Below are 27386 nucleotides of genomic sequence, written 5' to 3'. Positions count from 1 at the left end.
AATTGTATTATAAACTTTATAACTTCATAATATTATACTTTGTATACATTTGCTATAATAAGCGACATTGAATCCGGTAATTCTGATTTTTTGTGAGATATTTATGATTTTTGCCTTATTAATAATCCATAGTTCCTGAGCTTCAAACATAACATGGTCAAAAATCAGCAAAAACGCTTTAGTTTTTTGTTTATTTTGATTTTGCAACACGTTTTTTTCAACATAACTATGTTCCTGAATGCTGCTAATAAGTTAACCTTAATTTCACCTAAGATTGCGTCTCGAAATATATAATAGGTTTAAGATAAAGTAGCTGTTTGCAAATTGATTAAAATATTTTTTTTATACAATAAATAAAATAACAAAAAAAAGAGGATGGGATGCGAACCACACTGATAAGTTCCCATCCCGTTTGTCAATTTGTCTTGCGTAAAAGTTTTCAGTTGAATTATTCTTAAAAAAATTAAAACTACCAACAATATTTTTCATATAAAGAAATAGTTAAGTTTTAAAATCTAATTTTGCTAAATACATTTTTAGTCACAAACAAATTTTTACCAATTTTAGTAGCATTTCTTAAATTTTAACAAACAGATGAATGAAATTAATTTAAGAGATATTAAGAACAGAACATACATTTTTACCAAATTTGCGACCTATTTTTTGTAGACTTTATTTTTTTTAATGAAAAATCAGACTGTTGTATTTTTATAAAAAAAATTATTGAATATCTAAAACAATATTTTCTGTGAAATAAAAAGAGTTCGAAGACGATATTTTTAACTTTTAAAAGCTTGTTTAGTCATGATTAAATTTTTAACAAGTTTAGTATTGTTTTTTTTTATAGGTTTTTATTTTTGGTTAAAAACCTGTCAATTAGATTTTTCTCAAAATTGTTCCGAATGTTGAAAACAATAAGTTAAAATAACGTCAAATTTTTAAAAAGATATTTGAGGCGAAAATCAATTTTTACCAACTTTTATTAATATTCTTCTTTAGGTTTTTATTTTTTGTAAAAAACTGTCAATGCGATTTTTTTCAAAAGACATAATCTTAAGTTTTTGAAAATATATTTGAGTCGAAAATCAATTTTTACCAACTTTGAGTAATGTTTTTTTGCAAAAAAAAAGGTATTTTTCGCTGCACAAAATTGTTTTGGAGATAAAATCATTCTGAATTCGTAGAATTTTCGAGGTGAGAAATTTTTTTTTTCAGTTTTGTTGATTTATAAAAAAAACCGCTTATTGTTTTTTTTTCAAAAATATATTTATTTGGTATCACGTCACAATATATTATATAAAATTTAATTTAAGTCTCTAGCGTTTTTGGTTCGTAAGATATTTAGGGTTAACCAAAATGTTCACCTTTTTTTTTAAACTGCTATGGTAAAATAACGGCTAACGCAGTTTTCTTGAGAGCCCTTTCTGCATTTTTCTGCCTTATTATCTGTATAATAAAATTTATTTGATGTTGAAATCTCTTCTGGTTCTTGAGCTATGGGCGACGAAAAAACGTTGCGAACGTACTGACGTACGGCACGCACGCACAGACATCTTTCTAAAAATCTTTTATGTCGACTCTAGCGACCTTTAAAAGTCGAGAAATGTCAAAGTTTTCAATTTGACAAATTCGACCCATTACAATAACTTCCTATGGCTCGTTGCACACTACAAGGTCTTGACCGTACGGCAATAAACCGGACGGAGACATATTGTTAGAGGCACGAAGAAGAGCATATTCGCTTTAATATTATACAGTCACGTCAAAATGCCTACGCTGCGCCTTTTAGCAACCGTCTAATGCCACTACAGTATACGGCAGCCGAACGGCTTGATAAGCTTAGTGGCGTACGTGGCGAAATTCATGTTTTCACATCATACGATTTTATTCGTGCGGCAGAGTTCGATCAGCCATTTCAAGACACGACTACTTGTGATAAACCAATGTGAAAAATCATACTAAGCACAGGAACCCTGTATATATCGTGTTTTACCGTACGGTTAAAACCGTATAATGTGTAATCAGCCATTGATCCTGTTTATGCCGTCCGTTTTTTTGCCGTACGGCCAAAATCGTGTAGTGTGAAACTAGCCTATGGGAAGCTAACAATGGATTTCACCACAAAATTTTCCTCGTCAAAGAAAATGACTGAAAAAATATTGCATAGGAATGGGGATTTATATCCGACAATATCTTAGAAAAGTTAGTTGAAATTAAAAATCGACGTCAAAATGTATATTATTTTGATTAAACTTTCCATAAAGCCGTTAATTAAGTCCTTGTAATCAAAAAAAAAAAAACTTGGTCTATCAATATTTTTATAGAAATTAAAAACTCGAAATAAGAAAATTATGGACTTTTTTTTTAAGCTGTATCAAGCTTTAACATTATGCATGACTATTTTTGTTTGCCTTATTTAATGCTCTTACAAATTTTTAATCGTATTGGAGATAGCAAGAAAATTCCTTAATTAATACAGGGTAAACAAAAAATTTTACAGTTTCTGGCTTTGATATTATATTTTCATTTTTAAGTCACTTTTTAAATTATTTTAAACTATATTTAAATTCCATTGTGAAATCTGCAAACTGAAGTTTTGTATTGCACCTTATTCGACTAACTTAGTTAACTTAATTCATTAATTTTATTATAAAAAATTTTTGAACAATGTAAATTTGCAATCACTGTTCTGCTTGTGTATAAGACTTTAACAGCCTTAAAATCATACAAAATACTAATAACTATGTCTTTGAGGGTTTGAAGTAAAATAAGTTACATGCAAAAACACTTATAAAAATTAATTTTTCATTAAATGAAAATAAAACATCATAAGATATCAAAATTCATAGTATCATGAAAAATTAAACATATTGTGATATTCTGAAAGAGGTAATATTTTCGAATACTAATGACAATGGCTTTTTCAGCAATATAACAATTTAAAGCAATCTTCAAAATTAGTGAATGTTTGGCTTTACAATCATTGCATTTTTGTGCTACTCTATTCATCTCAGTCCACAAATCTCAACACAATTGATAAATTGCGAGCGGAACTGGACAAATCTTTAGCAATACATATTTCCACACAACCTATGGCCTAAAATTGAAAAGCAATAGAGCTCCATTCCGGTAAGTCAATGTCAAATAATTGTTGAGTGCTGCGTCGAGGAAGCCATTTTGGCTATTAAACACTACAAACAAATTTGTATTTGAAAACTGATTGCTACTTAATTAAATTTTGTTAATTCATTTAACATTCACTATTATTGTAAACACCCCAAAATGAAAAACAAATTTAGCGGAAAAAGAAAATAATTTAAATATATACTCGTATGTACAGTTACAAATAAATACAAGCTTGACGATTTACTTAAAAAAATAACAAAGATGGGTATTTCATCGTATAATTCTCTTAAATGTTTACAAATTAGTTGATTTCTTGTTTTTCCCAATTTGTTTAACAACGGTCTAGACTCGAACACATAAGTTAGGCTATATTAAGAACTTTCTCAATAATCTGGAGTGAAGAGCTTTCTTTTAAAACTACTCAAAATAACAATTGCATTATAAATTATTGTGGATCATATATTGTGAGTTCCACAATTGATTTGAAGTATTTAACTATACTTAAACGTTCAATAGGAAGAAGGAATGATATTTTTAAAAAACATGAACATTTATGTAGTTTAGTTTTCTTTTAAGTTTATTGTCCTTAAAGTTTTTTTTTTAAATTACATAAAATAAATAATAATAAATTAAAATAAATACGAATATACTAACATAATTTTGTTTTTTAAAAATTAATTTGTCTTTATAGCTATGATTATTTTAATAAATAATAGATAAAATATAATAATATGAATACATACATACATGCATAAAGTAAAACAAAAAATAAATACTATTAAGTATAGTCATTCAATAATTTAAGTTAATGTATCTTGATTAAATAATTATGGCGCAAGATTTTAAATGAAAACTTTAAAAGTTTAAGCCGATATGTTTGATTTTTTAATATATTTTCATGATAAAAGTAACTAAATAAAAATAAATATTTACAATTTAAATAATATATATTACAATTTGGCTTAAGACATTTCTTTTAAAAATATTTGTTAAATATTTTAAATGCAAATTTTTGTTTGTGATAAAAAGTCATAATTTGTTTGCTTCTTTTTGGCACAGTGAATAATTTATAAGTACAAATATAAGACATTTTTTCGTGACAAAGTTATTTAAAATTCTTTTTGTTTGTCTATATTTTTGAAAAATATTTAGATTGATATAAAAATACAAACAATTTGTTTCTTTAAATCTAATATGTAAGTACACTAAATCAGTCAAGGAACATAAATACCACTAATAATTTACAACTATTATTATTATAATAGTTATTTGATAATTGTTTTATCATTTGCCTAAACAAAATTTTTGTTCTACATGATTGAAAAAATTTGTCATATATGTAAGAGTTGCTTGAAGTTTTCTCATTGTTATAATTTCTGCAACTACTCCAGTATTCGGTACTAGAGTACAATTTATTTCAGCTTTTGGAACCGATCTGAGTTCCTCGTGGGCTTCTTCCAATTGAACAATACTCAATTCATTATATCGACGAATTGATTCCAAATATGATACGACGAGATCGTTTTCACTGTCATTCAGACCCATAATATGTAATGTGTGTCCCATATATTTGTCATTTGTGTGTTGACATAGATGGGAATTTAAATTGTTTCTAGCTGCCAAAAGATGTTCATGCATTTCCTTGAGAGCATTTTTGTACTGTAAGAAAAAAAGAATTTTGTAATTTAATATTTAAATTTGAAATAAATTATTTTAAAATTATTACTTACCACTTCTAGAGGTTTAGTTTCTTTGAACAATTCTTCAACGTTCTTTTTATCAATCGAACCGCCATAATGATTCCATTGAGAAATGTCTGCTGTATTTGTGGTTTTTTGCTGAAATAGAAAAAAAATATAAAATATTAATTATCAGTGAAATGGTTTATTAGATTCCTAATATAAATTAATAACAAATGTCACCAAATTGACAATTTTACTGTTTTCAAAGAGTAGTTTAAATCAAACTCATTTCGATAATTCTTACACAAAAAACTTGCTCCTGAAAGACAACAAAATTTAGTTGTAACCTTGTAAACTTCAGAGGTTAAAAAATATCTACCAAAACGGAATTTAAACATCCATTCGAGTATAACAAATATGCATTACTTGTGGTAACTTCCTGCGCAGTAATAAGAATTCTACCTATTTACACTGAACAAAAAAATAAATTTTTTAAATAAATTTGACTTACAATTTTAATTATTTATGAAACGAAATGTTGCAACAAAGGTTTCTGCCAAGACATAGTTCGAATTAATGTAAAATATATATTTATAAAAAAAAAATCTTCATCTCTTTTTTTCAAATACTTGAAATACTTTTGTAGGTTTGATTTTGAAAAACTGCATTCAGAATACTCTCTGCACGCAGAAAATACTGTATCATGAAAATATTGTTTGGTCTAAATCTGTTGTTCCAATATTCTTTAACTGGTCTGAAAAAGTGACATTATTCATTTTCTTTCAATATTTTGATATACAGTGTTTTTACAAATACAGAATACAGTGTTCTAAATTATTTTTAAAAAACAATAATTATCTACGGAAAGCTACAGAATTTTGTTCATAGATAGTTTTGAAATAGGTTGACAATTTCAAAATTGTATCAATTTTTCGCACAGTGTACTTAACTCCTGTTATCGTCACTCTGTTGTACGTCGCCGACGGTCGTACGCTTAAAAATGTTGCTTAAATACCTAGACGTATGAATTCATACATACATACATATATGCAAACATACGAGTAAAGTAGCAACGAGAAAACCTTTAATTTCTAGACACAATGCCACAGAGAGCACAGACCCTGTGGCTATCGATCTGCCTGCAGAGTACACGACTGCTTCGGGACTCACGATCGTGCGTATATTTCGATCAACTTCCTTTCGGAAATCATCCAGACGCCGGATTTGATCAAGTATTTTTCTTCATTTTTTTTAACAATTTTATTATACCTTCTTGTCTTTTTTTTACCGACTGTCTTTTTTTTAATTTTTGTTTGCATAATAATTGTTTGTATTTGATTGTCTTTTATATTATCTATCATACTTGACTTTGTTGGAAATACGGAAAAGAGAATAACAAAATGCAAAGAAGTTAAGAAAAAAATAAAACAAAACAATAATGTTATTTATGTAGGATCGAATAATATTGCCATCTATTGGTGGTTACCTGAACCTTTTTTTTCATTTCGTCTTCTGAATCATCAGCTTTTTGCACTATTGGCAAATAGTTTCGGATATTGTACATTGAATGGTTTAAGGGGATTATAATATTGCATTATGATACTAGAACCTTGAAGTTAAGGGCGCTAACTGATAATAGGCTTCAGACTAGGAAGGAAAAGATTGATTATGTTATAAATGGACTTGAATTCTAATTAAGATAAAATAATGAAATTACTTTAAGTATGTGAAGAAATTAATTGAAGTTTTACTAAATCAGGAATTTAAACCATGCAGAACATAACAAACTACAAAGGTATATACATAGATATTGACTTCTTAACTCAACCAAGGAAAACAAATTTATAAAATTGGTGGTTTGTATGCTAAAACTTTAAGACCACTTTTTCAAGTGAGTGATGAGGCCACTTTCTTCTTGAAACAAGCATAATTGAACAAAGTCCTCATGAGACTCTTAAAACCTTATATTAAATCCCGAAAACAATTATTGTTCCTTTCGGTTTGTATGTCAAAGGTGGCATCAGTCTATGTATAGACAATACATCCGAAGCTGGTGGGAACATTACCGTAAATGACGAGCGCTACAGAAAAATAACTAAAAATGTAATGTATCGTTAAAAGAAACGATTCTAATCAATGTGTTGCAACTTGAAATGCAACAATTACTTCGTTAAGCTAATTTTTTGTCGACCGAATCGTCTCAAAAGATAAAAACCTATTATTTGGAAAACTTATTCGAGTGATTTGACACTTCCTGATAAATAAGCAACGATTGATCATTTAGAAGACATATAATTTGGCAAACCACTGATGAAATAAAGACCGCGTATGCTGGAAGAATTGGTGAAAAATTGCACTAGAAGTGAAGTTCTAAGAGTACAATCGCAGAGGCTAGTCTATTTTAAACATGGAATACCATAAAACTTTTGAGCTAGGATAGGTTAAAGTGGATGTCCGCGATGAAATAGGACACATTTATGACAGTTTAATGGTCCATTGTCATACCACTTGAATCTTGAGGCTTTCTCCTGAGCTCATTGAAACCAGTTTGAGTCCCTTACGAAACGTGAAAGGCTGATTTATGCTTATATGATTTAGATCGTTATAGAAGAATTCTGTTAGGTAATTCTTGCGTATTTGAGCTAGAGCAAGGCATAATACAGAGAAGGTGAAGAACTGTTTCCTGCTGAACGTTGGACTTTATTTAATTCGTCGTGGTTTATAGCTTTCTTTAAAGCAGTCCATACTGCCATACTGCCAATAGCCAATATTCTGTTAATTTAAAATGATGTTTGTTTTTACAAAATAAACGAAGCCTCTTCAAAGATTGTTAAATTAGTGTTGTTTAAAAAATTTGAATTAAAAGGTTTCAAACTTATAACTAAATAACAGTCCAGTCCATCCACTCTTCTCATCAATATCTGCTGTAGTTTGATCTTAGGTCAGTCAAAAATGGAACTTTGAAGTCTATATATATAATTAATACCTTTTGATACAATTTAAATCAATATCTTCAAATAAAGCGAAACTTAATTAGAACTTGCTCATTGTCATTACCAACATCAAAACAAAAGATAAATGTAGGTACATTCGACTCAACAAACGAACGTATCTCATTTAGATCCATTCATCATTCATTAATTATTTTCCTTGGATTTCATATAATAAAAATGTACATAAATAAAACTTGACGTTGTTGTTGTTTTTATATTTCCCGGTACAAACAGAAACTATCGCTAGACAGCCAAGCGTCAGTTAAATTGCTCGCTGGTGGCTGACTGCTATGACGACAACGACGACGAACGTCCAATCGGCCGACAAACTTGACGACGAAGACTTAAATGACGACGGACGGAACGGTGGTGGCAGCGGCGGCGACGGAGACGACTACCGTGCGCTCAAACCTCTGATTAGCAAGTAGCAACACTTCAGGTGGCTGTCGTCTGAAGTACAATAGTATCAGCTTTAATATATATTTATTTTTGTTTTTTTGTATATTATACTTTGTATATGATAATAATATAAATTATAAAATTTGTTTATGTCGTTTTGTTTTTTTGTTGTTGTTGTTATTGTTTGTTTAGTTAGATAGATACTTTTTTTTTAGATATTATTATGCACAAGACGATTAGTTGGGCGATGAATAAATTTGCATAATTTTATGCTGCAGAAGTTTGCATTTGGCAAGTATAGAGTCAGCTTCGGAGTTAGAGGTATGGAAGGTAGCTAGAGCTGTCAGAGAAGTCGGTTGGGTATAAATCGCTAATCGCAAGAGTGCGGCAAGTAAAGAGTTTGAATTGTTTTTTCTTGTGTTGTTGTATTTTGTTAAGATACAATGGATTGTACGGTGGCTATATAATATCGGAACGGTTTGCTCAGATGTCTGCGGTTCTGTCTATCTGTCCATGGAAAGACGAAGACAGAATATTGTTGTTGTTTTTTTATTCAATTTTTATTTGTCTTCTTCTCCAGACATTGTTGGCTACTAAGCGTCTGCAAAGAGAGAATTTAACTTGAGTCATGACCGATTCCATTGGATTGGATTTTTGTTCGTGTGCGAGTCGTGCTTCTTTGCATTATGGGGATTTTTGGTTGCTTTTGAAATTCTTTTGGATTTTCCACATTTACGATATTTCTCATCGTCATCGCATGCATAAATGTGGATTTGTTGTTTTTTATTTTATTTTTTGTTGTTTAATAAGAAATTTAGATAAAATTGTTAATGAAATTGAAATTGAAATTATTGTGATCGTGAAAAGATTGTATGTGCGCGTGTCGTCGTGTCATCGCGTCATCGCTTGGCCTCCTATAGAGGGGGAGACTCTTGTGTACAGAATGTGGGACAGATTAAAGTTCAATAAATCATTTTGATGGGTATTACCCCATTCTCTTCGTTTCTGTAGTACAATTCGTGTAGGTTATAAGGAATATCAGCCTTATAGTGGGGCAAATTTTTATTTTTGAATGCTTTTTTTCACGCATACGCCTCGTGCTACATAAATACATTATATTTCACAATTTTATAAACTTATTTAGATGAAAGAGTGTGATTCATTGATACGGGATGAAATGAATCAAGTCGCAGTTCATCAGTATAGGTGACCAGAGTTATTCTCTTAAGATGAATAAACCACATTACAATATTTTGAATCATCAATTTGGCGACTTAGTTTTTTATTTGTTTACCAAAAAAACAAAATTAAAGACAAACAAAAATTTTACTTACATATTCTTCCATTTCGTGTTTAAGAGTCTCTGTTGAATAATTGGTAGTTTTTATATTAAACGTTGTTGCTTTGCATATACTTTTAATTTCTCCTTCACTTAGCATCATTGATCCTAGTGGCTTAGCTGTTATTAAATTAATGTTAATTGTGAAAAATATAATCCAGGCAGTAACTTGAAAGATCGCAGGAAATTCTGTAAACAAAAAATAAATATATTGAAAACTTAATATTTGAATTTAAAATAATTTTAGAAAACTTAAAGCTAAATTAGAAGTAAAAAAGCATATAATTAGAGCTTTGAATTAAATTTTTAACAGTAAGTTATTTTTTCAATAAGTTCTAATTACTTAGCAAAATTGAAAAAATTCAATCAATTTTTAAAAGATGTATATAATTTTCGAGTTTTTCAATAACACGATTTCTTTTTTAAAGATCATTTATTTCGAATAGACCGCATTGCACCATTATTTAAAATAGAACTAAAAACGCTTTAAAATTACATTTAAATTACATGATAGTGGCAAAAATTTGACAACTACATTATTAAAAACCAAAACACTTTTGGGTAGTTGTAAAACACCTTCTTGACTAATATTAATATTACTGATGGGTGGGTGATTTGACACACAAATATCCACCGGTCACTAGCATCATTGCATCTGTGCTGGTTAGGCCCTTGAAATACATCAATGATAAAGATTTTTAAAGAAAAATCATCTTCAGTGATGAGCGCCAATTTTGATAGTAGAAATGTCTTTCAGTATAAATTGAACCTGTTATGTTAAATATCTATATCTATCTTATTTGTCTTAAAAATCTCAACTTAAATATCACTTTTTCTGCCGATACAAAATTCTGGTCCTCTCGCAATGATTCACTGAGTGAATTTTGAATGATACCATATTGGACTTTTGAAAAAATTTAGGTTTCGAATTTGAAAGTGTAAAATTTTTTATGTATCTTTCCTTCCACTTCTTGTGAGGAAAATAGACTTTTTTCTTCTCAACAATTACCTTTTTAATAAATTTGTAGATCTGTAACTTATATCGTTCATCTAACGTAACCAGTTCAAAAATCGTAAATTTTTTGCTATCAAACAAAATAGGCCTCAAAACCTCACATCACTCTGAATGGAGTAAAGAATTCTTAAATATAGGTATTCCCAAGCCTCTTCAATAAAATTATAAATAAAGAAAATATGCCCACCAACTAAGCTTGGCCAAGATACTTTAATTACATAAGTTATATAGTTTTATAGTTATAGATACGCAAGAGACTTTAAATTAGTGCACTGACTGCAAATAAAATATTTAAGTAGCAACATACGGAAATCTTTTTTACAACTCTTTGTAAAATAATTCAACTTGAGCATTTCTTGTATCTTGTATCTTTGAAATTCCTAAATTTTTAACATTGAAATTTTTGTGCGATTGTTGTCGATGATGATGCATCCCCGTCCAGTCCATCCATGTCGGCAGACAGACACTGGACACTGCCAATGGTTGACATTAAAAAAAAATGAACGCAACAACTGCAACAAAAAACTTAATTTTTCATTCATGAACTACAACTTCACTCACCATCAGCAACGATATGTGAAGAATTTTTTAAACAGACCACCACGATCTTAAAAAACAAGATAGAGTAGGTATAGCTACACGTCCAGTCCATATCCATATGTACATACATAGTTACTGTTTACAAAAAAAAAAAAAAACCGATTCAAGTTCAAGGCATTACAGATATGTTTTTATTTTTTGTGATACTATCCCAAGCCAAGACATCATCAGTAATTGTTAAAACCCGGGCACATAACATAATTGAAGTGCGCTAAGTAAAATGTTTCATCGGTCTTCATGATTTTTCATGTGATGGCGATGTTCGAATGGAGCGGGACTTTGTAGACATCAGCAACATAGTCGTCATAATTTAGATACAAAAATATCTATAAGATGTTGATTCCTAATCGTGATAATATCCTGGTTTAAATTATTGTCTATATCTTTACGAACTATGTGTGTGGTAAAAATAGTTGTTCAAGTTGCAGAATGATAATGTTCGGGCCAAAGCTTTAGCTTGGATCTAGTATAGGTATACCTAGGTATATTTATGGAAGATGAATTAAGAAGATTTCTCCCTAAGACAAAAAAAGTAGGTTGTATAGATAGTAATGTTATGGTTGAATATTTTTGTGTAGTTGCATTTTTATTTTCCGTTTTTTTTACTGGCGGTCTTCTCTGTGTAAAAATTTGTTGGTTCTGCGTCAAAAAAGTGCGCAATATTGTAATCATATCAATGTGAAATCTAAATCCATCGATCTCGATTAAAACAATGTAATATCTTTCACCTTTCAGTTATAGCTAATCATTAAAATCAATATGGAAAAATGTTTGAATGGATTTAATCTGTTTTCTTTTGATTAGAAATTCAAATTACGTACTGATTAATTGAAAATCAGTTGCAAGAACTTTTTTGAGAAATTAACTCAATACAGTGGACGTCCAGTATAACGAATGATATAATGTTCGAGGTCATTCTCTATATCGAGAGCGTTCGTTATATCGATCGACTTTTCCGTTCAAAAAAATTTAAGTGGTTGATTTATTAATTTTATTCATAATTTTGGCACACGGAATTTTATTGAAATTTCCTTAAGTGAAACGCCTTTGTTGCACTCATCAATAATTTTGACTTTGTCCTTTAATGAAAGCCGAGTACGTTGAGATTTTGTATTCATTTTAATATTTTGTGCACAAAACTAAATCTACAAAATTATTACGGAGCGTTTCAATAAGACGAGACTTTAAACAACAAAAACACTATTTAACTGCTAACATTATCTTGCCGTCGTGTCATTGAATATGTGTGTGTAAGACCGTACATAAAATTCAAAACTGCATAGCGATAGACAAACCAAAAAATAAGAATTCTAACAAAAATGTTTTAGTAGGCGATGCGAAGACTAAACGAAAAACAGAAATCTTGTTATAGTTTTGAACCTTTGGCGCACACACATACATATGTACGAGAATAAACTTATGTGTTGACATAAAAATATATGCACAGATCACAATGGCAAGAAAAAAAATCATTTTAAGGCAATATATATACGCGTTCGTTATATCGAATAGCAAATTTTTATCATCGTTCGTTATTTAGAGATGTTAATGTAAATTTCAAAAGCGTTCGTTATATCGCAAATTCGCTATATCGGGCATTCGTTATATTGGACGTCCACTGTAATTGTTTTATATAAACTTATGTTCATCAACATTCTATTAGGTAAGTTAACAAATTAATGATAAATACATTTTATAAAATTCTAATTTTAGATTTTTATCAGAAAAAAATGTCAGCGGAAGAATTTGTTTTTCAATGATAGAAAAAAAACACAAGTATTGGTATCAATAATGAAAACCAATTATAGCAAAAACCTGACCCCTTATATTTGGAAAATCACATCAAAATCAGTTCAGTTGTTTTTCTGATGTTAACAGCTTATAAATTGCATGTTGATATACATACATAATGAACATTTCTATTAAATTCGCATCACAATTAATTTACTTATATTGTTTTTAATAATTGAACAACTGATAATCGTATTCATATTCTTTTTTATTTCGCCACAGTTTTTGTGATAAATTGTTTAACAGAAATGTGACATCATAGGGGAATTTTCAGTTAAAAGATAAAGACAAGTTTTAGATTATTTCAAACCAGATTCTCGTTTTAGATTGAGATCAGAAAAAAGCACGTGATTCAATATAATTACAAAATTCAGTTTTTTGATACAAACAAAAAATTTAACATATCATCAGTTAAATATAAATCATAAGTATATTCACATACATACATCACTTCGAAAGCATAACCTAATAAAAGATAATAAATTAATTTATAATCAAGCTTTTTATCATAAACTCGCTGAAATAAGTTGTGCATATCTTTAATCTAATCATCTATATAATATTAAATATTAATTTTTGGAGTTTGATATAACTAAAAATAGAAATTCATTCATAAATATTTTAAAACAAAAACAAGAAAAAAAATATATCAGATATAATTTCAAACAAGCAAACTTTTAAAATGATAAGCAGTTCACGATACTTCGTTAAAAAAAATAAATATAAAAACAAATTGTTTATTGATAAAGTGAATGAAATCAAGTCTAATCAATGAACCGAAAAATTTGTTTGTTTAAACCTAATCAATTTAAACTATACAAATCATTTAAACTTATATTAAGGTGTTTTTTATTTCAATTATTTTTGTTTTTTGTATTGTAAAAATATGCCTATGTTTAAAGGGTCAAAATCGATTTAAATGTTTAAAATGAAGACCACATATGTTCTAAGAAAAATTAAAAATTGATACATAATGCGAATCAATTTTTTTTAAATTTTGTATCTAAATATCTTTTTAATTCACGTTAAAAAAAAAAAAAACAATTTCCCGGGAAATTATATTCACAAAGGAAAATACATTTTATGCTCACCTAAATGTATACAATACTTTTGGAAATATATCTTAACTAAAAATCTGGACATAAGTCCAGTCAATAAAAAACAAAACCATAAAAAGGAGGTAAGACTGAAAAAAAAAATAAAGTTGCGTACACGTTGTTAAGGACCCAAAACATTAGTAGATGGCGTTACACTCTAAGACTCTTTTTTGACATTTTTATATCACACAATATTAAAATTTTTTTTCATAACTCCGCATTAGAATTAATTTCTTCTTTAATCAAAATATTTATAAGAAAATACTATTTTCATAGAAATGTTTATTTCGATTATTTTATCCAAATAAATATTTATACGTCACAAATATGTTTTGTATTTTAGAAAAGAAAACGATTTGATACATTTTTGAAATAAACGAAAATAGTGATTTTCTTATTTCTGTTAAAAATGAAAACAAATTGATAAATGTGTCAAATTTGTATGTAAGAACCTTTATGTGAAGGGAACTATTTGTGAAGTCAACTTTTTCCTATATTTTATTTACGTGATATGCACAAATTCTAATAACTAATAATTTATATCAAAATTTTAACCACCTACCAAACATTAGTGTGATAATGATAACTATCCCATAAGAGAGGACAATTCCTTCCAACTTATTTCTATTTTTTTCAAATTTTCTGCATACAGTTTTTGAGGATTTTTAAAATAAGAAAAATGTTGGTGTATGGCTTAAATATATGTTCGAGTATCAAGTTCTTTGAAAATTTTGAATTTCGACATTTGATTTTGATTCGAAGTTAAATTATTAAAGAAAAACATGTGTTTAAACAAAGAAATTTAAATTTTTTGTTTTTAAAGCAAATCTCAGTTTTTAAGATTATGAACACTCACTTCTTCAAACTTGATTTGACTCCTAGATTTTTCAAATTTAGTTAAATGTTCAATTTTAGCAGCTTATATTCATTTTATCTCAAAACATTGACACTGCCCATTTTAATAATGACAAATTCAATAAAGCCTCATGCTTATCAACATAAATCTTGACCATCTCAACAAATACGAAATAAGTTTGAGAAAAAAAAGAAAAGAAAATCAACTCACTCATCCTTGACCGATGGTTGTCGGATTTTCGGACATTTTTTGTTAACAGGCACATAACGGTTTCGTTGTTGTCCTTTGTTTGATGGCTGATATTCGTACACATTTCACAAGCAGTGCTGGTTGTGGTTCCGTCAAAATTAATTTGATGACTGTGATGATGATGATGATTGTTGTTAACGTAGGAAGTTGTGGATGATGGCCGGTTTTGGTTTTTATGAGTTAATTGACTTATGGTGGACCTATCAATGCCAAACGACGTTGTCCTTTGATCGCGATCCAACATTCCACTTGGGTGGAATGCTGAAGTAAATTCTTCCGCTATTGTTAACTTCGGCAAGTTTGATGGATACATTTTTGATTTTTTTTTTTTTTTAATTTACACACAAAATTAAAAATTTTTATCACAATTTATTTTAATTGGCACAAAATATTATTTATTTGCTTTTAAACTTTAATTTAAAAAATATAAATAATTAAAATTTAATTTTTATCTTTTTTGTTAACACTCTTGGATGGACGAAATCCTTATTGTTTGAAAGCTACGAACTGAATGATGTTGCTATGTTTCTAAACAACCTTTTTTTATACAATGCTTCTACTCGTCTCAAGACTCAAGAATTGATTCATGTGGGGAAAGATGATTGTTTATGTTTTTATAAAGCCCAAGACTTGCACTTAAATAATTGCTGTTATTAGTTGAATTCCCATTTAGTATTGAGTGTGTATCCAACATCCACCGCAGAACCGCATCTAAGTGAGGTTTTCTCAACTAAACTCGTACAGATAAAACAAAAATCTACACCAATAAGAGTGTACAATTACAATTGCGCACACTTGAAGTTAGATACACGCGTTCTTGGTGGGGGTAATTTTTTTTTTGCAATGAATTAACAAGCTTATAAGGGCGGTGTTAATTTAATTTACTTTGGCACACTTATTGAGAAGAACATTAATGACGATTCCGAGATACCGTAGACTGCTGTGACGTCAAAAGTATTCATATATTCTGGTGTTCTTTATTTATTAAGAAGTCCCACATCAATTTGTTTATTTGTGATCTCATATCATTAATGACTAATTTTTGAAATTAAGTTTTTCTTAAACATTCGGTATGTAATAGTTTTTTTGTTTGTATTTAGTTTTTCAACGGAAATAAACAACACACAATGTAGCTTGCACCGATGAAACGGAAGTCAAACGACCGTCAGCCAAAAACGGAAATGGTAAACCATACGCACGCTTTAGAAGAGGTTGAAAAAGAATTAAGTGACAGCATAAGTAAAAAGGGACACAAAACTTCAGTCATTAACTTTGAGTAATAATTTAATTTTACTTAACAACTAACATCAGATTACTATTTTAGGCTTTAGTTTATCTCGTGTCTAATTTATTCTTTACCAATTAATTTTTGATAACCAAAAGAAAATATTATGATTTTTCAAAATACAGACGGTAAAAAATTAAAAATAAAATAAAACAAAAAAAAATAACAATTAATGTAATAACTAGGATGAAAAGACAATACCAGAGAGCAAAAGACAAGAGTACCACGCGCACCGGACGAACGATTCGCAATCAAATACATTTGACAGCCCATTTAACACCAGTATAAATGCAGAAAAAATCAAGACACGAAATTACCACCTTTACGAAAGCGTAAAGGTGGTAGGTATTGGATCTTTTTCTTGTTGTTGTTGAATTTGTGGGGGCTTGCCGGGGGCAAGAGCCTACCGATTGGAAATTTGCAAATTATGAATGAATGAAAGAAGCTACTCTGTGTCGTAGACACTATGAGTAAGAGACGAAAGAGAGATCTAAAGAATAAAAGAGATTTAAAAAAAGAAACAAGTATTCTAGATACTGTACTGCCTGATGATGACTACGATTTATACGATTATACGAAGTGATCAGCTTCTCTTGGCTTAACAGGTGCTTGGACGCAGCAGAAGCACAGGTAGAAGTATCTAGATACATGAACTTTAGTTGTGGGAGTTTGTTTTGATTTTTTTCTTAGCCACAGAAGCTATATGCTTTAAGGAAGAGAAAAACTATGAAATCAGGCAAAAGAGAGAAAATAAAGTTACAATAGTAGCAAAAATTGTAATATCGTATTTACGATATTGTGTAACTTTATCCGTGAACTATAGAGCGTAGTAATTTTGTATCTATGAGAATGACACATATAATATTGGCATAAGAAAGGCTGAAGTAGAATTGCAACATTTTGTTTTTAAATATACAGCTTTTAAAAAAATTAATTAATTAAAGCAAATTTCTTATAGCAAAAATACATTTTTAAGGAATGGAGGGTTCCTACAGTTTTGTGCCTAATTCGGATGGCTTATTTGAGACATTCTTTTCCAGAAGATTGGATGATTTGTCAATTTCATTGAAGAGGCGGCAGGTACCCGTGTAAAAAAAACACATTAGTTGGCAAAAGCAGATAATGAACCCAGACCTTTGGGATTACTGTCTGAGTCAAATTCCTTTTACCGCACGTTATACAAAATTATTGATTAAATAAGTTTTGACCCGGGCGCCAATTAGGAAATCATTTGATAATGATAAATTTGATTTTTGCTACTACTTTTTTTGGCATTTATTCATTCAGACTAACGTTCTATATTCCTTTTTTAAATAATTTGATCAAGAAATAACAACCCCTTTGCATATACTCCTTTTAAATCGATTGAACCACCAGCACCAAATGTCCAAAAAAAATGATGAAACTAGTAATTTCTTTTTGCTTAAGACATACAGGAACTATATGTCAAGTTTTGCATTCGTCATTAATTTTGAAATCGATAATTTAACTAAACCAAAATGGCATTACGATTGGTCTTGGGTTAATAACCTGGTTGTGACATCTAAAGTTTATTTTACTGCCTCTTGCAGTAATTATTGTCATGAAAAGTGCTTTCTTAAATTACACGTTCTGATTCGTCTTAATCTTTGACAACATTTCTTGCGCACAGAAATGGTGGTTGAGAGTTGTTGTGCCAACCAATTTTTTTTATTTTGTAAATGACATTTAGATATATAAAAATACTAGGATTTCTTAATTCACAAGCAAAAAATCTAGTATTCTTAAATAGGTTTTTAGTCGAAAACAAATTTTTACCAATTTAAGTAGCATTTCTTAAATTTTTACAAATTGTATGAATGACATTAATTTGAGAGATACCAAGAACCGACCATCAATTTTTACAAAATTTGCGTACTATTTTTTGTAGATTTTATTTTTCTATGAAAAATTGGACTTTTAAGGCAATATTTTTAATTTTTGAATAGCTATTTAAGTCGAAAGTAAATTTTATCAAGTTTTAGGATTGTTTTGTTGTAAGGATTTTATTTTCTGTACAAATACTGTCAATTAAATTTTTCTCAAAATTTTTGAGAATGGTGAAAAAAAAATATTTCCTTTCATCTAAAATTAGTTTCAAGCCACAACCTCAAATTCTAAAAAAGACATTTAAGTCGAAAATCAATTTTTAGCAACTTTTATTAATTTTTTTGTTTATGTTTTTATTTTCTGTAAAAAAACTGACTATTCGATTGTTCTCAAATTTTTTCAGAATGTTGAAAACAATATTTTTTATAAGGCTTATTTAATTGGAATCCATAATCTTAAATTTTTGAAAAGATATTTGAGTCGGAAATCAATTTTTACCAACTTCTGTTAAATTTTCTTTGAAGCTTTTATTTTTGTAAGTAAATATGAAAGTAGTTTAAAGCCAATATCTTAAGGTTTTAAAAAGATATTTGTGTCGAAAATCAATTTTTACTAACTTTGAGTAATGTTTTTTTAAGTTTTTATTTTTTATAAAAAAAAACTGTCAATTCGATTTTTTCAAAAGCTTACCAGATCTTAAAAACGTTATATTTCGTTGCACAAATTGTTTTGGAGATAAAACTGTTTTGTATTCGTAAAATTTTTTGTTCAGTTTTTTTGATTTATAAGAAAAATCGTTAAATGGATTTTTTTCAAAGTATTAAGGGTTAACCAAAATGTTCACCTTTCTTTAAAACCAACCACCCAATTTTCTTGAGACCCCTTCCTGCATCTTTCTGCATTATTATCAAAATGTATTTGAAGTCGATATCTCTTCTGGTTTTTGAGCTAAGGACGACAAAAAAACGTCGCAAATGTACGGACGTGCGAACGTACGTACACACGCACGCACAGACATCTTTCTCAAAATCTTTTTTTTCGACTCTAAGGACTTTGAAACGTAGAGAAATGTCATTAAATCGAACCTATTACAATAACTTCCTATGGGAAGTTAGAAAAAAATAAACAATTTCATTATATTTTAAAATAGATGTGCTAATTTTACAAAAAGAATAAGAAACATCACAAGGATTAATAAATATTACTTTTTAACGGGGAAGAAAGGTTGAACACCTAATTTGAAAAATGTCACATTTTATTGATTCATTGATTCAACTGTGGCGTATACGTTACATTTTGTCTGTTTTTTGTCAGTCACGCCTATGCGTTTGTGTTTGTGTTTGCGTGCGCATATTGATATTGATATTCATTGATTAAAAAAACAGCTGTACATCAAGATTGACTTATAAATAGTACAGGATATATAACTGGCATCCATTTTATAACTTTCAAACTTTATCCGGAATCCTTTTTTAAGGCCAAAATTATCTCATGAATCAATCGACTTCAGTTTAATGTTATGCATTGCTAAAAACACAGAACTTAACAATTTAAATATTAACTATTTATTAACCGATTCTTTTTTAATTATTTGATATTACAACTAAGAATGTTATTCTATATAAAAGTTTAAACCGTTAAGAAGTATGAAACCGTATACAATTTATCAAAATTAGCTGATTGCTTTCAAGAAAATGTTACAAAATATTTATTTTAATATTAATATTTACATATCGATAGCAGGACGAAATATTGTGTCGAACTTATGTTAAGAAGATAATTAATTTGAAAATCATGAGTTCTTGTTGACTTTTCCTATACTAAAATCTTTTCTCATCGAATATTGTTTTAAATATGGCTAAACTAAAATTTGTGTTAATCATTGTTTCAACAATTCATCGATAGTATACAAATCTCAGGTTTCTCTTTGTCTCAATTTCTAATTCTCTTTGATATCAATTAATTTAAGCATTTTATTATTTTTTTTGAAACAATAAAAACTCAAACCTGAAACCCAAACTTATTTCACAAGTTCTATCTTGTTTGAGTGAAAAACTTTGCATAGTATTAAAAATCAGCTGCTGCTTAAGTGAGCGTCTTTACCACGTCATACAATTAAGCCGGATTACTCATAGCCATATTTTAAGACAAAAATATAACAGATTTTATGAATGAATCAATATTGCTTGTTGTGTAGTATTAACGTTTGAATAAAATTTAAAGATTTAAAAATACGTCATAAATATTATAATACAAAAATTTAATAAAAGAAGGTCTATTAACATTTTTATTAGATGTTTTGAGTTTATTCACACGTCAAACGTGTCTTTAAAGTATGTAACATCTATTATAGATGTGATCTTCTTCCGGTAGTTAATTATAGGAACTAAATAATATAAAAATCATACGAAATTTTAATCCGGTCATTATCAATGGATTAATGATTCACAGGTCAATGAGTCCTATTACGTTAATAAATGCTTTGTATTCATTCTTTAATTTGCCTTACACGGCTTTGTTATGCTAATAGATATCATATTCGAATGAATTTCAATTTAATATCAATTTTGATGCTCGGCAAAGTTCTTACGGAATTATTTTTACAATTCCTTATCTTGAAAAACAAAAACAAATGTTTTGAAGCAAGTTTTATCTTTAAATTTTGCCACGCGAATAATTGATTAAATCAATTTTAAGCACACTTTCACAACTGGTTGCTTTGGAATAATTTATCAATTCCTTGTTTTAGCTTTTTTTTTAACATACATATATTGACAAACATCATCAAAAAATCATTTTCGAGCTAACTAAGAAATTAGCATGTCAAAACATATTAATATGTATATATTGCTCATAAATATCTAAAACAGATGCTTCAAAATGAGATACACTATATCGAACGATATCAATTATGATAATTTTATGAGCTTCTAAAAGATGTTCCGATGTCTTACGAAAATGTTAAAAAAATTGAGTCAACTCTTTTACACTATATATATGTATTAAATGTGGGGTGCGGATGTCGGTAATTAAAATCTGATTCGTCAGCAAAATGAAGCATTTTAAATTGCTCACTAGATAAAGGCAACTCTGATCAACCCTATGTAATAATTCTACACATAGGAAAGAGGGATACCATTTTGGAAAATTTTTTGACTATAGCAAACGGAGATGCCATTTAGGAATGTTTTGGTCCATAAAGTTGGTTTGTTCGCAGTATACCATAAGAACTAAATTAAAACAAAAATGAAAAAAACTATTGGGCCACATTCATAATTTTTTGAATAGTTCTGATTTTGTCTTTGCTCAACTAAATTTCAGTTTATGCTATTCATAGACAATTTAAACCCACTATAAAACGATGACCTGGAGTTTAACGATAAACACGACGGAACCTATATTTTTGAGCTGTTTTTAAAACTTTAAAACGTGAAGAATTGAGAAAATTAAATTACGAGGCATTTTATTTGAAAATTAAAAAAAAAAATTAAAATGTCAAAAGACTTAATCATATATCAATATGTTGATATTTTAATGGATGTTGGAATATTACCAACCAACAGAAATCGAAAGCTCTACTTAACCTTAATGAACCCCTTTGAAATATATGAGGACGATTTGTATAAAAGGTAGTTCAACTAGACTCTGATTGAGTTTTAATTATTTCTAAATTTGTGTTTTAAACTTTATCAAGACTTTGTTAATAAACTTAGAATTTATGTCCATTGTTTTCAAATGATATGTTATTTCCTTATTATTATAAGTCATCTGAGAGAAAACACCATACCTCGCGAACAATTAATGCTATGCCAACTTTAAATCAATTGTATTTTACACACTATAACATTAAACAGAAATTAAATTGTTTATTTGATACAAAATCGCCTTAACTCAAAATGTAAAATTTCGAGATAAATTAAAGAAATGGCTTTTACGAAAAATAAAATAAAAATGCATCTCACGTTCATAAGAAAGAAAAGATATTGATTCAAATTTTTAAGAAAAATTAAGCTTAAAGATGTCACTATTAATTTTACACTAAATTCAAAAACGACATATATTGCGTTATGACGATACAAATTTTAAAAATGAAATATTTGTATGCTTAAACGTTTTTAAATTGAAAATGTATCTGTGCTTAAAAGTTAAAGGCTCTTATGATGCCTTAAGTGGTTTTAACTACTTATTCTTTTTTTACTCTCGTTGGTTAATCTCTTAAAACAAGAAAGTTATGAGCTTTTCTAAAATAACTTAAGTTTTTAACTTCCCATTGGAAGTTATTGTGATGGGCCCGATTTGTCAAATTGAAAATGTTGACATTTTTCCACGTTTCAAAGTATCTAGAGTCGAAATAAAAGATTTTTAGAAAGATGTCTCTGCATGCGTTCATACGTCCGTATGTCCGTACGTCCATACGTTCGCGACGTTTTTTTCGTCGTCCATAGCTCAAGAACCAGAAGAGATATCGACTTCAAATAAACTTTGTTATACAGATAATAATGCAGCAAAATGCAGAAAGGGCTCTCAAGAAAATTGAGTGGGTGTTTTTTTTTTTTACCATAGCAGTTTAAAAAAAAGGTACAAATTTAGGTTAACTCTTAACTTGAATTAATTTTTTATAATATATTGTAACGTGATAGCAAACAAGTATATTTTTTGAAAAAATCCAAGTTTTTTTATAAATCAAAAAAAAAACTGAAAAAAATGTGTCAACTTGAAAATTTTACGAATACAAAATGATTTTATCTCCAAAACAATTTTGTGCGACGAAAAATATCGTTTGAGAAAAATTGAATTGACAGTTTTTTTTACAGAAAATAAAAACCAAAACAAAAAATTAATAAAAAAAAAAAATGTTAGACTCAAATATCTTTTTAAAACCTTGAGATATTGGATTTAAACTACTTTTAACTTTAAAAAATACTGTTGTCAATATTCGGTAAAATATTAAGAAAATTCTAACTGACAGCTTTTTTACAAAAAATAAAAACTTAAAAGAAAATTTAACCAAAGTTGGTTAAAATTGGTTTTAGACTCAAATATCTTTTCAAAAATTTGAGATTATGGCTTCCACCTTTAACTTACCTATAAGAAATATTGTTTTCGACTTTCAGAAAAGTTATGAGATTTGAAATTTTTTTTAACAAAAAATAAAAACCTAAAAAAAAACAAACCTTAAACTTGTTAAAAATTTAATTTCGACTCAAATAGCTTTTCGAAAAATTAAAAATATTGTCTTCAAACTTTTCTTATTTCACAAAAAATATTGTAGTTTTTTATAAAAATCAAACAGTCAGTTTTTTTTCATACAAAAATAAAATTTACAAAAATTAGTACGCAAATTTCTTAAAAATTGATGTTCGGTTCTTCATATCTCTCAAATTAATTTCATTCATCCCATTTGTAAAAATTTAAGAAATGCTACTAAAATTGTTGAAAAATTGTTTTCGACTACAAATCTATTTAACAAAACTAGATTTTCAAACTGAACTATTTTTTGATATGAAAAATATTGTTAGTAATTTAAAAATGTTTAAGTTAAATTCAACTGACAACTTTTTCAACTCAACACGAAAGCCTAAGCAAAACAAATCGACAGACGGGATGGGAAGTTATCAGTGTGGGTCTTGTTTAAGATGTTTTTAGGTTGTCATGTTTTGTTAAGAAAGTTGTCAGTTTAATTATTCTATTATTATTCTGATTTCAAAATTCAAAATTTATTTTTGTTAAGGAGATTTTTTACTCGCTAACCAATTTTTACCAATTTTAGTAGCATTTCTTATAATTTTTTATTTCTTATATAAACAAATACAAATTGGATTAATAAAATTAATATGAAGTCAATACCTTCTATAGTTTATTACTTCATACTGTTTTTGTAGATTTTATTTTTTTATGAATAAAAACGGACTGTTGGATTTTTATCAAAAATTCACTGAATGTCGAATACAATATTTTATATGAGATAAAATAAGTTTGAAACAAATATTTTTAATTTTTGAAAAGACATTTGAGTCCAAAATCAATTTTTACGAACTTTTAAAAATGCTTTTTTCAGGTTTTCATTTTTTGTTACAAAACTGAATATTCGATATTTCAAAAAAATTTATGAAATGCTCAAAACAATATTTCTCATAAGATAAAATTAGATTTAAGCCAAAATCTCTAAGTTTAGAAAAGATATTTAATTCGAAAATCAATTTTTACCTACTTTTGTTAATTATTTTTTAGGTTTTTAATATTTTGAGGGAAACGGTTAATTCGATTTTTCTGAAAATTTTACCAGATGTTAAAAACGTTATTTTTCATTGCAGAAAATTGTTTTGGAGATAAAATTATTTTTATGCGTAAAATTTTCGAGGTGACAAACTATTTTTTTTATTTATAAGAAAAATTTTAATTTTATTTTTTTTTTTCAAAAAATTTACTTTCTAGCGTTTTTGGTTCGTGAGATATTAAGTGTTAACTAAAATGTTCACCTTTTTTTAAACTGCTATAAAAAAACATATTAGTATAACAAAATTTATTTAAAGTCGATATCTCTACTGGTTCTTGAGCTATGGACGACGAAAATAACGTCGCGAACGTACGGACATACAGACGTACACACGTACATACGCACAGGCATCTTTCTAAAAATCTTTTATTTCGGCTCTAGGGACCTTGAAACGTCGAGAAATGCCTACATTTTCAATTTGACAAATCGGACATTACAATAACTTCATATGGGAAGTTATTAAATTGTTTGTATAAAGGAAACTATCCTCATGTCCCTCTTATTTTTTTTAAACAAAGATTGCGCGTTAAAAATTCACTTTATGAACAACTCATGATGTAATGGCCTAAAACGTGTTAGCCGTAACAACAGCTTTTTGTAGTAACTGTTATTCTCAGCAGTTATTGAATAAGTGTTGTAATTAATTTTATAATCTTTGTTTAATGAATATCAAAAATATCTAAGAAATAGAAATTTCTTAACCATTTTTTTTCTTTACAAAAATTCAAATTTCAGTCACATTTATTTATTGCTGGCCAAAATTAAGTTAAAAATTCAAAAGTAAGTATTTTTAAGAGAGGAAGATCCGTTGCATTTGAAGCACCATAGTACTTTTCATGAAATAATAATAGGTCAAAAACTTTACAAATTTTATGATTTAACTAAGGAGCAGTGGCTTAGATCATATATTTCACGTAGATCTAAAGCAAAAAGTCTAAAGGTTTAAAATCAGAAGATCACGTTGGCCAATTGCGATCAATTTTTTCGAGAAATCACAGGGCTTCTTGTATTCTGATCACAGTCTGCACCAGTTAAATTTTTCTAATAAGTAATGTTCAATGACACCACCCACCATCCCAAATACAAACCAAATATTAACATATTGAAGGTAAAAGGGGGTTTTTCAATAATCATTCTTAAATTTCCCGAGATAAAACAAAGAGAACATGGGCCTTATCAATGAATCTGATTTTTCGGTGAATCCTAAAGAGAATCAATAGCTTAGACCCATCTATTTAATACATGAAATTCGAAAACATACTTCTATATATTGTTTGGCTATGTATTATTTTTCTCAAAGTGTAATTATTATAGGGTTTGAAATCCCAGTTTCGATTCGCTCCCTTTTACTTTTTTAAGTATACTTTCTCTTAGATAGTCCATTTGTATTAACCAACTACAGTATTATATTTCTTTCTTAATGTGCTTAGTCATGTTAAATCTTTTAGCCATAACTTCGAGTTTGTAAACAATTTAATCATATATATAATTTTTTTTGTGTTCATACTGATTGAATTTCGAAAAGGAACTATGAAATTAAAGAGAGGTTCGCAACTTTTTTTGCATTTTTACATTCATTTTATGTCCGTCAAAAATACACTCTAAAAATGATTCATTTTAAAATATAATCATAGCTTTTTTTGTTTTCATCTAATGGTAGAAGAGAATGAACAGAGAGGAAAAATTTGTATTTTTTTTACAAGAGAGGTGAAACGTCAAAATTAGTTACTCAACATCGTCTATAAACGTCATTGAATGATTTTGACAGATAAGCTACGAATTCATCTGTCATCTTCTCTTTTTATTTTCTATTCTCTTAAGGTCTACCGAAATCATAGTTTTAAAGACAAAAAATTGATGTTTTCAAATGAAAATAATATATATTTTTTTCTAAATTTCTTAAAATAAAACAATACTTACGTGAAATCATATTTTTCTGGCACATTATTGTTCCACATATACTTGTTGTCATAAGTTCCCATAATGATGACGTCGTTTTAGTTAAAAAATGTAAAGCTCCTTCAGTTTTAATTAAACTTCGTTAAAATTGTAAAAAAATCTTATTGATTGTACTTTTGGAACATGAAACATAGTTTGAAAATAGAAAAAAAAGGAATGTCAAAACTATAACAAACACTACAAAAAATCACAAGTACTTGATATTGAATTTGAATATCATCCTTTTTCACAAATAATTTATTTCAGATGTTTTTTTTCCTTTGTCTTCAAAATTAAATTCCAATACGGAAAGCATACAAATTATTTTATTTTTCACAATATATTTGATTGACACACAAAAAATTATAAAACAGAACAAAACTTCACAAGTACTTAAATAGTTTAAAGTAGTAGCTAGGCGAGAAGACTTAAGCTATTGAAGTCAGAAAGGAGAAATATTTACTGTTCTACCCCGGCAGATGAGATTATGATCTTGTTAGGTCAAACCTCGATCAACACCTAAATAGAAATTTACATTGACAACAAAGCTAAATAGTAGGATTTAGTACTTCTAAGCTCTTATAGCTTGGTGAGTAATACCTATCCTAAACAGGGCTGGATTAAGCTTTGAAGATTATAGAAAATAGAAGTATTTCTTTGTATAACTTAATAAATTTACTTCTTATTTCATAAACGCAAACATTTACTATAGAACTCTTCATACCCGATACATGAAGTATGCATTAAGATCCTGTTACCCGATAACTCACCGGTTACCCGGAGATGTTCCGGATACTTTTTAATTCGGGTAGTTCCTGGTATTTTCAAATTTTCAAGAGATATGACATTGAGTTAATGGATGTGGTAATAGTTTTTCAGTCGATTCTTTTT

At 28.3% G+C, this 27386-nt stretch overlaps 1 protein-coding gene across 3 annotated transcripts; it reads right to left on the bottom strand.

Annotated features, from left to right (window-relative positions):
* Positions 1–4187: 4187 nt before the first annotated feature.
* Positions 4188–27000, bottom strand: LOC129948431 (uncharacterized). 3 transcript variants are annotated; one of them, XM_056059433.1, is made up of 5 exons: positions 26714–27000; positions 26478–26629; positions 9535–9728; positions 4857–4964; positions 4188–4785 (listed from the first exon to the last, which is right to left on the bottom strand). In XM_056059433.1, exons 2-5 carry the CDS (start codon positions 26527–26529, stop codon positions 4411–4413), a joined length of 729 nt encoding a protein of 242 aa, XP_055915408.1. In that variant the 5' UTR covers positions 26530–26629; positions 26714–27000; the 3' UTR covers positions 4188–4410. The 3 variants fall into 3 exon arrangements, with proteins under 3 accessions (XP_055915408.1, XP_055915410.1, XP_055915407.1); XM_056059435.1 differs by lacking the exon at positions 26714–27000 and having other exon boundaries at positions 26478–26707; XM_056059432.1 differs by lacking the exons at positions 26478–26629; positions 26714–27000 and adding an exon at positions 15109–15708.
* Between the last annotated feature and the right edge of the window lie 386 nt (positions 27001–27386).

Source organism: Eupeodes corollae, chromosome 2 (genome assembly GCF_945859685.1).
Source record: "Eupeodes corollae chromosome 2, idEupCoro1.1, whole genome shotgun sequence".
Lineage (NCBI taxonomy): Eukaryota > Metazoa > Arthropoda > Insecta > Diptera > Syrphidae > Eupeodes > Eupeodes corollae.
This window is presented reverse-complemented; position numbering and strand designations above follow the sequence as displayed.